The sequence below is a fragment of the Sinocyclocheilus anshuiensis genome, unplaced genomic scaffold, assembly GCF_001515605.1.
Source record: "Sinocyclocheilus anshuiensis isolate Anshui unplaced genomic scaffold, SAMN03320099.WGS_v1.1 scaffold152, whole genome shotgun sequence".
Classification (NCBI taxonomy): Eukaryota; Metazoa; Chordata; class Actinopteri; order Cypriniformes; family Cyprinidae; genus Sinocyclocheilus; species Sinocyclocheilus anshuiensis.
The window spans coordinates 3,798,938-3,812,463 of NW_015555781.1; the positions used below are offsets into that span (position 1 = coordinate 3,798,938).

At 34.0% G+C, this 13,526-nt stretch overlaps 1 protein-coding gene across 1 annotated transcript; it reads right to left on the reverse strand.

Moving 5' to 3' along the window:
* Window positions 1-4,575: 4,575 nt before the first annotated feature.
* LOC107674600 (transmembrane protease serine 9-like) lies at window positions 4,576-11,787 on the reverse strand. The gene is made up of 10 exons (XM_016468621.1): window positions 11,724-11,787; window positions 10,606-10,626; window positions 10,336-10,498; window positions 9,971-10,239; window positions 9,733-9,878; window positions 8,844-9,114; window positions 6,822-6,993; window positions 6,489-6,745; window positions 6,295-6,392; window positions 4,576-5,449 (listed from the first exon to the last, which is right to left on the reverse strand). The coding sequence occupies exons 1-10, from the start codon at window positions 11,785-11,787 to the stop codon at window positions 5,069-5,071; spliced, it is 1,842 nt and encodes a 613-aa protein (XP_016324107.1). The 3' UTR covers window positions 4,576-5,068.
* Between the last annotated feature and the right edge of the window lie 1,739 nt (window positions 11,788-13,526).

The window sequence follows — 13,526 nt, forward strand, 5'->3', positions numbered from 1 at the left end:
CGAAATTAGTTGCAGAGTGATTGACATTCACAAGAAAATTCAGTTGTGAGTCACACCCTGGACAAAGTGAGACTAGATCATTTAATAGCCATACCACTTAATGGAAAGTAGGTATCATTCTATGGAGAATAAAAGATGAAAGCTTTTACATTAGGCTAAGAGAGTGACCACATATTTGTATATATGTTTTATATTAAAGTCATGAGAGAAAAAAAAATGATTTACATTATAATGACTTATTGTGAAATTGGCCATTTGTCTATCCTTACATAACCAAAGCTCTACTTCTAATCTTTGCAAAAACACTTTCTCCATTATTCTGATTTTAGTAAATGAACAGTGTACATTTTGGTTGACTATAACAGTATTTGACTGGATTTTGAACAAAGAACAAGGGAGAAGCATAGATCGTCACACGTTCAGTATGAGAATACTTCCCTTTCTTTTACCTTATTGACATTAACTCATATAATCTGTTACACACACTATACCATCCAACAGAAACAGGTTCCAACAGTAACTCCTTGTTACATAACTCTATTATTTTACATGACAATTCATCATCTAATAATCAACAAAAAGCACAATCCACCTGTATCTCTAGTAAATTAGGAACTTTAGATAAGAGTGATTACCCTGCTGACTGATTACATGTAATCTGGATTGTGTAATCAGATTCCAAAAATTAAGCACCTCAACTTCATTTGACCTAAAATATTTACTTGAAGCCTCTGAGATTTTTAATTAATATTTCAATATCAACACATTTGCATGTTCACAATTTTGGTTAATAGTCACACTGACATGCAGGTAAAAAAAAAAAGTATTTCTATTTTTATTGTCGAAGTATTTTATTTTTATTTGTTTTTATTTTAAAATTATGTATTAATTTTAATTTGACATTTTATGATTTATTTAAGTATTAGCCTTCCATGAACTCACGACACCCCTTTAGTTCTTTCAGGAAGCCCAGTTTGGGAAACCCTATAGCATAATGTAAGCTAATGTTTAATGCACTTCATGATGTTGATAACAAAGAACAAAGATATTTTCTTTATTTTTTTAATTAATTGGTGCACCATAATCCCGTTCAAATCTATGTGATAAAAGTAATCTCAAAATGATAAATGATCAAGTAATTTGTATATAAACATGCACACAAACACACACACACACACACACACACACACATATATATATATATATATATATATATATATATATACTGTATATATATATATGTGTGTGTGTGTACACTCACAGTAGATAGATAGATAGATAGATAGATAGATAGATTAGATTAGACTGAATTACTTTTCTTTTGTAACAAATAGTTAAAGGGGTCATATGATGCGATTTCAATTTTTCCTTTCTCTTTGGAGTGCTACAAGCTCTTGGTCTTGCTGTAGCATTGTTGCTGCCGCCGCCATGTCGTGGAGACGCTGTGTGTTTTGTTATGAAAGCAAAAATACTTTGTTTGGCCTTCCAAAAGAGGACACAACTAGAAATCGCGTTTATAATGGGTTTTACTGGTTTTGTCTCGTCCTGCATCACAGGTGCACGCGCATCACCAGCGCACAGGCGCTCGTCGCACACACGGCATCACAGTATGGTAAGGGGCGTAACATTTCCGTCACACGCTTGAGGTATTCGGCCAACGTCATATGACCCCTTTAAGTTAATCCAACAACTATAGAGCAGAAACTGTTTGAGCTGATAAGAAACCTACACATTCACAGAAATACACCTTGAGGAGAATGCCACAAGTATATAGACAACAAACCACCCACTATTCTATTTTTTATACATGTTAATGTTTTGTACATATTCACATTTTATAGCTGTTCTGCTAAGTTCCTCCATACTTAGCTACTGAACTGACTGACCCCATTGATTCACAAGTGTTTTCCAAAACCCCGCCCTGCAGAGACATATTAGCAAATTCATATGTGTGCAAGACAGAGACCAACAGCACGTTTATCAGTGTGACAATTGCTTTTATACAACAATTCAATAAACAAGAAGTTTTATTATTGAGTATTGAATATTGAGTAACTTACATTTTAGAGTCAAAATTCCTATTTATTCTATTTTTGTTCATCAAATGAAAATAGTTCCAAATGAATCTTTGAGTAATGAGTGAATCAGTATGTTTGAACAAACCAGTTGAGTAAATGATTAAATGAATCAATCATTAAGATGCTCGCTTGTTGCCACCTACTGGTGTAATGATATAACTTGCAGAAAGAGTCTGAAAAATCCCTACAACTTATCAGTCTGTCTGAAAACGCTCAAGACGAGTGGAATGATGCAAACATTGAAAAGTCCCAGTGGACTTTTCCTTGGACTGTATACCAAATTTGACACTAGGTCAGCATTTAACTGTTGCAACTGACTATAATGTGTGAAATTGACTGGTTAGCATGGCTTTCTTAACCCCTTGCTGGTAGATTTGGTAATTACATACTCTTCTTCTTTACAGCATCCTTTTTTATTTGACACCCACTCAAATGTAGCAATTTACATTGATGCTAATATTTGATTATATTACACATTTTATACTAGTGCCCAATACTTTTTGGAGTGCTCTTAAAGGCGTGAAAAAAAAATATTTTTCCCTTTCTGCTGCCGTTTAAGTTATAGTAGCTTGTCACTCAATGCTGAAGGGTTTGATATTGTGTGTGTTCTTGTCGTGCCATCAGCCAGTCAAGGGTCCTCCAAAAGCCTAGCTTTCTCCAGATATTATAGGCTACCTTGATATAATCACAGTAAAAATCTTAGTTAAAAATAATAGCTCATTGCAAACTGTGCAGTCACATCTCCGCGTACATCCTTCTAGTATTATTTCTACACTACAGAGGAATTTTAAAAAAGGACTGTATTTTCTGTTTTTAATGCCAGCACATAACTCCATCATAAAGCAATATTGTTGGTCCAAGGTATCATTGATTCTGTTAAACTGATTTTGGTGTTGTACTGTGTGGTATCAGTCATAGTCAACAGACTTTGAATTTTAACAGCGACTGATTATGAAACTTGAAATATGACACTAGGTGAAACATACACAATTAGTTATCTAATTTTATATTGTATATATATAGTATGTACTTTAGTTCTACAATGTATATTTTCTCATATTAATACATAATCTTATGAAACTTAAATTATAATAAGATATTAGAGTAAGATTGGCATTCTTTGGGCTAGAATAAGATAACAATTAATCTTAGATTAGATACAATTCCTCTACATCCTAGACGCAAGAAAGGTGGTATGTTGTTTCAGTTAAAACACCCGGTTGCTCAATCTGTAATTCTGTACAAATAGATTCTGTGAAACACATTTTCACAACAGATCGATTTCAAAGAACATGGAATTGTGTTTCTTGGTAAGGGAAAGTATACAGACTTTGTCTGTAGTGCTTTTATTTGGAACAGTCTTAACATTTAACTTATTTTGCACTAGTCACATGAAAACAATTCACATCACTTTATGATAAACTGACAAAAATGTACTGAAATGTGCCTCACATTATCATATCATATATTTACTTTACGCAATTGCTATTCTTTCAAAGGACATGGTCATAGATCGATATATATACAGTACACACACACACACACACACATATATATATATATATATATATATGTACTGTATATATATTTGACCCTGGACCACAAAACCAGTCTTAAGTCGCTGGGGTATATTTGTAGCAATAGTCAAAAATACATTGTATGGGTCAAAATTATAGATTTTTCTTTTATGCCAAAAATCATTAGGATATTAAGTAAAGATCATGTTCCATGAAGATATTTTGTAAATTTCCTACGGTAAATATATTAAAACTTAATTTTTGATTAGTAATATGCATTGCTAAGGAATTCATTTGGATAACTTATATTTTTAAAAAAATTTTTTTAAAAATATTAAAAAAAAAACTATATTTTTTCTGTATCAAATCCAACTATTTAAAAAATAGATGCATCTTAACCATGCATCTTTAACTAGCCATTACCCATTATGAATATTTATAATATAAAATGAGAAATAATGAATTTTTCAGCCACTTATTATTTCTATTGGATATGTGAAAACTTTTATAATGAAATATTCTAAGTCTAAGTATAACGTTTAAAAACAGTTAATGAAATGAAGTGACATTTGAGATGTTCAAGGAAGGTGGTTTCGGGAAACTTTTTTTTCCCTCTCATAAGGAGATATAATCTGGTGGACAGCACATGCTCGTGTTTACAGCAATGACTATGCAGAATCCAAGCCACATTCTTACCACATGCCTTCTTGGACACTTGGCCAAATCAATTGGAGAAAAAAAACCCCAAAATGGTTTTATGTCAACTTAATTTGTAATTTTAATATGCATTTTAATATACATGTTTACTTTTCACATTCTAACAGTGTGTTGAAAAGAGTTACTTCATTCATAAGAAATCATATGATAACGACTTTTGCATAAAAATATAAAAGAAAAGAGATAAAAGATAGTACAAAAGATATATTTATAATAATCTAGAAAATATAGTTTCATGCAACATTCTTCCAAAAATTTTGTGGCAAGAATAATTTTCCAAGCATTAATAAAATGGATATATTTTACTCTTTAATTAATTTAACTTACAGTAATGTCCCAAATGTGGTACAGCTTGAGGTACTTGTTAGTTAAGCTACGGTATAGTCAGTATTAGAACTGAACCACTCAAAGGACATTTCCATAAAGTGCCAAGCTGCATAACAACTACATGCTGCATCTGCTACAGTGTAAATGTACGTAATATTGAATAATGTTTGTAACGTCCGGTTACAAACATTATTAGCTCTGCACTTGTAAAATCATACAGTGTAATTGTACAGCGTAAGAACAACAGGCAGCAGCTTCATGGTCTGAGATAACAATAGAGATCTTAAATGTTCACATTTGCTTTGTAAAAATGAATGACGTGCCCCACAAAAGATTTTTATATTGTATGATTATGTGATCAGTCATAAGAAGCACATTGAAGACATCTATTATGTGTCTGAATACTTAGTCACATTCATCTCAAAAGACTCAATTGATGCCTTGAAAGATTTTAAGAGCTGTAAGTGCGGGCAAGAGGACTGAAACGGTAAAACAGAAGGAAGAAGATGCTTGTGCCCCATTAGAGGCACCTTGGGTTGGGTTGTTTGCCGTTGAATTTGTGGAGTTTGTGGCTTTTGCAGGGAAGGAACCCACAACAGATGTCAGGAATGAGGCAAAGTTGGATGTTTTAGTGAAGACCTGGACATCTTGAATGTGAGCAGAGCGGGATGCTAGAGTGCTGTTGCTGGAGCTTGTGTTAGAGCTGCTGCTGTTTGTAATGCTAGTCTGTATGCTGCTCTGTAATGTCAAAACAGCAGCATGGATCCATGACTGACCCACCTTACACATCAGCGGACCACCCTGATCACCCTGAGAGAGAAAGAGAAAACTCTTTACTGAATGCTACACATTTTTTACATTTACTTTTATTCAGCTAGGATGCATTAAAGATTTTTGTTACAAAAGTTTTTTTCCCCACATAATTGCTGTTATTTTGAACTTTCTATTTATTAAAGAATCCTTCAAAAAGTATTGTGATTTCAACAAAAATATTAATATTTTCAACATTGATAATAATAAGAAATGTTTTTTGAGCAGCAAATCTGCATATTAGATATTAGAATGATTTCTGAAGGATCACGTTACACTGAAGACTGAAGTAATTAAGCTGAAAATTCAGCTTAATTAATTTAATTAATTCATTCATTAAGTCATCACAGGAATGAATTACATTTTAAGTTATTGTAAAAATATTCCACAATATGACTGTTTTGCTGTATTTTTTTATCTTAAAATCCCCATGAATTTAAACAGTAGTATACGCTATTTGAAAATACTTTACAATAAAGTTCCAGTTGTTGAAATTAGTTAGTTCAGTAGGTAGCATGAACAATTTTAGTTTCAGCATTTATTAACGTTTGTTGTTAATTCATGTTTGTTCATAATGCATCAAATTAGTATGTATTAGTAGTATATGTAGAAATTAACATTAACCTAGCTTGATAAATGCTCTCAAAGTATTATTCATATTAGTTCATGTTACCTAATGCATAAACTAATAATAATGAATTAAACCGTACTGTAAACTGTAAATATACTTCCTTCCCATAAGCCTCAGTTTACTGGTATTTAACCATTCCTTTTTTTATCTGCAAGTACTTTTATTAAAAAAATAATACAACATGTTGTTCTGTTTTTAAACAGAATTAACTTACCTCCTGTAAGTTCAAGGAACTTGTACAAATACTGTTGTTTGAGGATGAGTTTCCACAATTCACAACAGAGGTTTGGAATTCCTGAAGAGTTTGATTCACTATAAAAGGAAGAAAACTCATTCAAATGAAGGAGAAATGTAACAAAAAGTTACAGCATAGTTAGCAGTTAGCATAGTGTTTCAAAGCATTCACACCTCCTCCTGCTCCTGAGCCCCATCCTGCCGCCCAGCACTGAGTGTTAGCGCTGAAGGTATTGTCTCCCATGTCCACACATATAGGCTGAATGAAATTTGTGAGGTTTGGTGCGACAGCCAACTGCAAGACTGCAACGTTGTCACCTGTACCATTGCTGAGTGTGATATTCGCCACTTTTATAGAGACCTCATTGGGGTTGGAGCCGTTCTGATTCAGACGGCCCAGGATCACGGTCCAGTGAGAGGCATTGGTGGATCTAAAAAAAAGGAACTCTGTTGAATCAAATCATTTTGATTTCTCATCAAATGATTGTGGTGTTTAAGTGCTATTACCTGGTAAAGCAGCTGGCAGAGCTCATGACAAACCGTTCAGCAATCAGCGTTCCTCCACAAACGTGACTGCCGTTAAACTGCAGGCTGGCCATCCATGGCCATACACCGGGAGATACGAGGGAGCTGTTTCCTCCAACACGGTTGTTCAGTTTGGCACTTCCACACACTACAGCTACAGTAACAAAGAGAAAGGGAATGAATGGCGGATTTTATCAGTGAAACATTTACTTAATTTGTTTTCTTTAATTCTTTCATACAGTGGGAAAATGATTTTGAAACCATTTTCAGTCAGAAATTGCTAGTAAATTTCAAAAATATTTACAATTAAACAGCAAATAACATTCAATTAAACGTAAAATGTTGAAGTAGAAAGACTGAAACAGTATTTTCTTGTAAAATATACTCCAATAATATTTGTCTTATTTACGGTTTCATTTTTACAGTTTTTTTGTTACAATTGATAGCTGAGCACAGTTGATAGCTTAAAGAGCTAATAAATAAATAAACAGGCTAGCCTAGGCTACACAGTCACACTTCATTAGCATAGAAAGCAGTGTAATGCATTGGGAGATACAGTATGTCGCAGAACAGGCTTTCTGGCCATTGTTTGAATAAGCAAGGTTTTCAGGTTCTGTTTCTGGTTTTACTGTAACTCATTAATGATTAGTTGACAGATAATGAACTTGAGAACAAGAAGGAATCCACGACTAGGAAATGACTAGGAATATCGAATACTGTTTTCGGGTCCAAGCCTCCACTCCATTTAAAGTGAGAATACAATTTCAACAGCTGTTTATGAGTACTATTCATGTACAACTTTAACCTGTTAGCGTTCCACTGTACCACCCGTGGTGTTTTTGAGGGTTAACTTTGTGACATACAACAACTCCAAAAAAAAAAAAAAAAAGCTAAACATGTCACCTATGTTTGGAAAGCTGAAATTCTTGTGATTCGAATGATACAATCAACATAGCAGGTACAATCAGTTACTTTGTTAGACAAGGCTTCATGCTGTGATCCCATTGTGTTTCTTTTTACAAAAATATTTAGGCTGATTTTTTTTTTTTTTTCAAAGTTCTATTACTCAATACCAGTAAGACTTACAGTGATTCTGAGGTTTGCTCTGTTTAGGAGTGTCACCTTTCAAAAGAGGCCAAAATACTCAAAATGGTTCAAGAACAGCATGCAATTCACTTTGGGTATGCCTTTTTTTAGGCGTTTTAGGCTAATTTTACAGGAATGCTAAGGCTTAAGATAAGCTTTTAAAAACTCATGGTGTATACTACAGTCTTTTCACATTTAAAGCATTGTGTTACTTGCCGTCTTTATGATTAATTGTGAAATTTACTAGCAATTTCTGAGTGAAAATTGTTTCTACACCATATTTTTACATGCTTTTCAGTAGTACTGCAGCACACAGTGAGTGTATATTAGCACTGTTTGGTTAGCTTTTGAGATCTTATAGAGTGTTTGGACCCAGAAACGGTGGTGTGTCACGTCAGAATTTAGTTGCTAAAATAAAACATTTAGACACCAAATTACTTTTTTAGTTGATAAATTAATATCTCCCCCCCAAACAAAGTCTCACAATTCAGAGAGGAAGTCGATTAAGGGCTTTAAAAGATTTACTGAGTGAGTCTGATTCAAGTCACAAGTTTGATAGTTTTTCATGAAGAAAAAAAAAAGTTCATAAGTTTCATTTATTTGCGTTCATTGTTGTGTTTAGGAAACACAACGATGAACCGGCTCTAACTGTTGCCAACGTCAAGTGCATTTTAATTTTTTTTTCTTGGTCACATTTTGTCTGGAGCGCTGCGCTGCGCTTCTTTCACCTTGATTGGAAATTACACTAGGAATTTACTTCACCGATAATATAAATATGTGTTTAGCTAAGTGAACGCACCATTTACCTTTGAAAACAAGTATACATTTAAATGCACAAAAGTCCTAGGACATGTAACTAAATGGACAATGGGTATGCATGGTTTATTGGGAATCTTATTTGACTTGAAAGAATCTTACGTGCAATGGTTGTAGTTGTAGTGGCGGCAGTGGTTGTCGTAATGGCAGGCACACAGCTAATTGCCAGGTCACCGTCGGTACCATTGGAGTTGAACGTAACAAAGCCTGGCTGGTTGGTGGTCATCTGCTCATTGATCCAGTTCTGGTACTTAGACACTCGGGCATACACACCGGGAAGGTTAGGTAAAGCACAACCATTGCCGAAGCTCACAACTCCAGACTGGACCCAGACTGAGCCCTGTTTGCTGACCAAAGGACCTCCGGAATCACCCTGTAGGATGAAGAACAGGTTAGTGACATGCCATGTAACCTATTCTACACATTCCAGTTGTAGTTCACAGGTGTAATTTGTAATATGAAGGAATAATGGGAAGATAACATTTAATTATTTAATTTTGCAAACAACATATTGCCTTTATATCACACTGCTTCTCACACAATATGGATGGGTATTTTATGAAAACATAAAGATATATAGCTGCCTTTATATTTTGAGAAGGGGATCCTTCATATTTGGGATCCCTTGTCAGTAAAAAGTTATAAAACCCCTGATCTATACACCAGTCTCACCTCTCCTTCATTACGGTACAAATTTCAGGAACATTTTCTAAACTAGGACAAATACACGTTTAATGCACAAAACAGATCCTTTAATATAATAATTTTACTAATGTATACAATATAAAATACTGAGTCATTGACTGTGCAGGCAAGATCTCAAATATTTGAGTTTTGCAATGAACCGGACAGTGTTTTGAAAGTGACTCACTAGGTTGAATTCAAAGTTTAAGAGAAACCCATTCTTTATTATTGATATTTTCACACTGAGGAATATTTGCAACTCATTAAAACTGGGAAATAACCAAAATGGATGTATAGGAGTTGTTACCTGACAGGAGTCTTTCCCTCCTTCTAGTGGTCCGGCACATAGCATGTTGTCTGTGATTGTTGAGACTCCATAAAGACACTTACACTGCTTGTTTCCAACAACAGGCACGTCCACTTCCTGTAGAATTTGCGGTGAGGGCAGGGAAGCTGTAAAAGACATTAAATTATCAAATGTGCATCAGTACTGCAATAATACAGTATGTTGTGTATGATCAAGGTTAGTAAAATTAAAACTTTACCGCCTGTCCTAATGTTTCCCCATCCGGTGACCCAACTCACAGTGCTTTTAAAGAATGTACTGTTTGCTGAAGCCAGACAGACTGGTCTGATATGGTCAGTAAATGTCACTGGTGAAGACAGATGCAGAAGAGTGATGTCGTTGTCTTCAGTGATGCTATTGTAGGCTGGATGTTTTATAATTTGAGAGACATTCCTGGAAACTTCATTGGCATTTGCTCCTTCCTGTGTCTGTCGGCCCAGGTACACAATTAGGCCACTGAGTGAAGTACTAGAATATGGTGGGAGAACAAGTGTTAAGCATTCACCACATCCATTGAATAAGTATTTTTTTTTATAATTGCAAGGGTTGCTCTATGATAGTTACCTTGCAAAGCAGTGAGCTGCAGTCAGAACCCATTCATTGTTGATGAGTGATCCACCACAAAAATGGCTACCGGACCTGTGAAGGCTGGCCTGCCATGGCCAAGCACCAGCCGATGCATCCTGTCCTCCAACTATCTTTGTGTTGAGAGGTGCTCTGCCACACTCTGACAGGGACAAATGCAAATTAAACACATTTTTGACAAACAATTGCGCATAGCAACATTTTTGATAGGATTTGGCTATTTAAATTATGTGGTGAAAAACTAGTTACCATTCAGTTGTGCGTCACACCCTAAAAAAAAAAAAAAAGAAGTTCATTTCATTATAACTTCAGGGGGAAAACAAACAAACAAAAAACACTGTATATTATGCAATATAAAACTTTTTTTCTATAAAAGAAAGCAATAGTTGTGTTAGTCAAAATGAAATTAGCTATACAATACAGGCTAAAAGTTTGGAATGATTTTTTAAAGGTTTTTTAAAGACGTCTCAGCAAGGCTGCATTTCTTAGATCAAAGATTCAGTAAAAACAGTAATATTACGAAATCTTATTCAAATTTAAAATAATTGTTTTCTACTTTAATATGATTTAAAATGTAATGTATTCCTGTGAAGGCAAAGCTGAATTTTCAGCATCATTACTCCAGTCTTCAGTGTCACATGAGCCTCCAGAAATCACCCTAACATGCTGATTTGCTGCTCAATGAATATTTCTTCTTATTATTATTATTAATGTTCAAAACAATGTGCTGCATAATATTTTTGTGGAAACACTACCATTCAAAAGTTTGGTGTAAGTAAGATGTAAAATAAATAAATAAATAAACAAATAAATAATAAGGGACAGCAAAGACATTTATAACATTATAAAATATTTATATCTCAAATAAATGCTGTTCCTTTATATTAATAATGGTTCTTATTATTATTATCACTGTTGAAAACAGTTTTTGCTGCTTGATATTTTTGTGGAAATGGATTCTTCAATGTATAGAAAGACATGGAAGAATCCTGAAAAAAGTATGACCGTTTCCACAAAAATATCAAGCAGCAAAAACTGTTTTCAACAGTGATAGTAATAAGAATCATTATTACTAATTGACTATAAATAATAACGGAGCAGCAAATCAGCATATTAGAATGATTTCTGAAGGATCATGTGACACTGAAGACTGGAGTAATGGTGCTGAAAATTTTGTTTAAAATGTAGTACATTTTAAAATACATTGAAATACAAAACAGTTCTTTTAAATTGTAATAATGTTTCATAATATTGCTGTTTTACTGTTATTTCAATTACTCCAAACGTTTGACTGGTACAGTATATAGTATTACAGTTTATAAAAATTCTTTATCCTTAAATAATAATTATCCAACAAAAGAGCTTACCTCTCATTAGAAGAGTGACGGAAAATGCTACACTGAGTATGTTGATCATCTTCATCATTGTCATCGCAGCACAGCTCTGATATCTGCTCTTAAATATCCCTGACTGTTAACCTGTTTCCTACACACCCACACACTCTCTCATCGCATTTAAACAAGGTACGCCTCCGTCACTCTCAGTCTGTAAACTCTTTCATTGTTCATGCGTGTCACTCATTGAGCAACCTGTATGTCCTAAAGTGAGATAAGGGACATGCTGGTGACTCAAAGTCATGCATAATTCTCACCCCTGCAAGCTCTGAAATCTGAAACTTGTTCAACATGTTAGAAAAATGTTTGTTTATTGGTAATAGTTTTTATAACCTTGAGGAGATTGACTAAGGGTGCTCGAGGTGCTTTTAGTGTTTCTGTCATATTTTGAAACATGTAACTATAAGGCGGAATTTTTGGTTGAATTTGTGCAACGTCATTCACATGGAAACAAACACTTTTTAGGACGAAAAAAGCAAGAAGGTCCATCCCTAGCCACTTTCCTAAATCTAACCATACGAATATCACCAATTAATCACCAATTCGTCAAAATGTAAAATAGTTACTAATTGCCATGAGAATGTGTTGCATTTCCCTGAAAACCTGTAATTGTGTTCTTTTTATATTATAGGCTATCTAACTGCATACTGTGAAACTGTAGAGATGAGTTAAAAGTTCAGTGACCTACAAATGTCAGACATAAAAGATAATTTGACTGTTACAGTAAAAAGTAGTCATCCCTCATTCTTCCGTGAAGGAAAATTATTTTGACTGTATGATCTAATTACAATAGAATTGTTCCAACAACAGGGTGAGTCATGTACAGCAGAAATCACCTGCTTATAGCCGGAGGAAACAAGTTGCATGCCTCTGGTAAAACGAAATAGTCACAAGCTAACATTGCTGTAATAAAGTAAACATAAACTAAAATATTTTAGGCCCTTATATGCCTTTTTTTTTTTCATCATTTGTTTCACATTCAAACAAAATGAAAAACACAGTAAAGGCAGTAAAGTATTAGGCTGTTTGCCTAATGATTCCAGAAAAAAATTAGGCTACAATAGAGTGACAGTATAGTGTCAAAGTTCCCACCTAAATCTAAAAAAGTATATTTTCTTGTCTCTACTAATTATAATGACATATTTTCAATTTTCAATCATGATTAAGTCATGATTAAGTCATTTAGTTCAGATGATTAATGCTCACTATGCTGTTGCATAAGGAGAGGTTAGATTATGGATGGTAGATTACCGTGAGAGCACAACTTACTGCTGTATATAATAATCAAGTTCAACATTACAATGCTATTATGCTCACTGGCAGGTTTAATCCAGATGCATAAAAACCCAGCTAGAGGTGTAAACCCAGTATGAGATGTTTTTTAATTTACAATACTTTGCTTATTTAATACTTAATTAGGCAAATGATGCCAATGAATCAGTGCAAAAAGGACGTTTAAATCACATGTACACCAAGATCAAATAACAGATTCTGTGAGTATCAAGTCAAACTAGATCTTTCTAATCTCAAATTACATGATTTATGTTTGTTTTTAACTGATTTTAATTGCTTGTTTGCAATGCAATTATGGAATGTAATGCTTTTCAGTGCTATCAGGAAGACGTTCAAAATGTTTACTGTTGGAGGACTGAGAAACACCTGTGTATCTTAATTCCAGTCATGAAATAAAAACAACAGGTAACAGGTTTGTGTTCTTTTCCCCACAAAACTAAATAACCAAATAACAACAATTTTTTGTACAGTACAGTATAACTC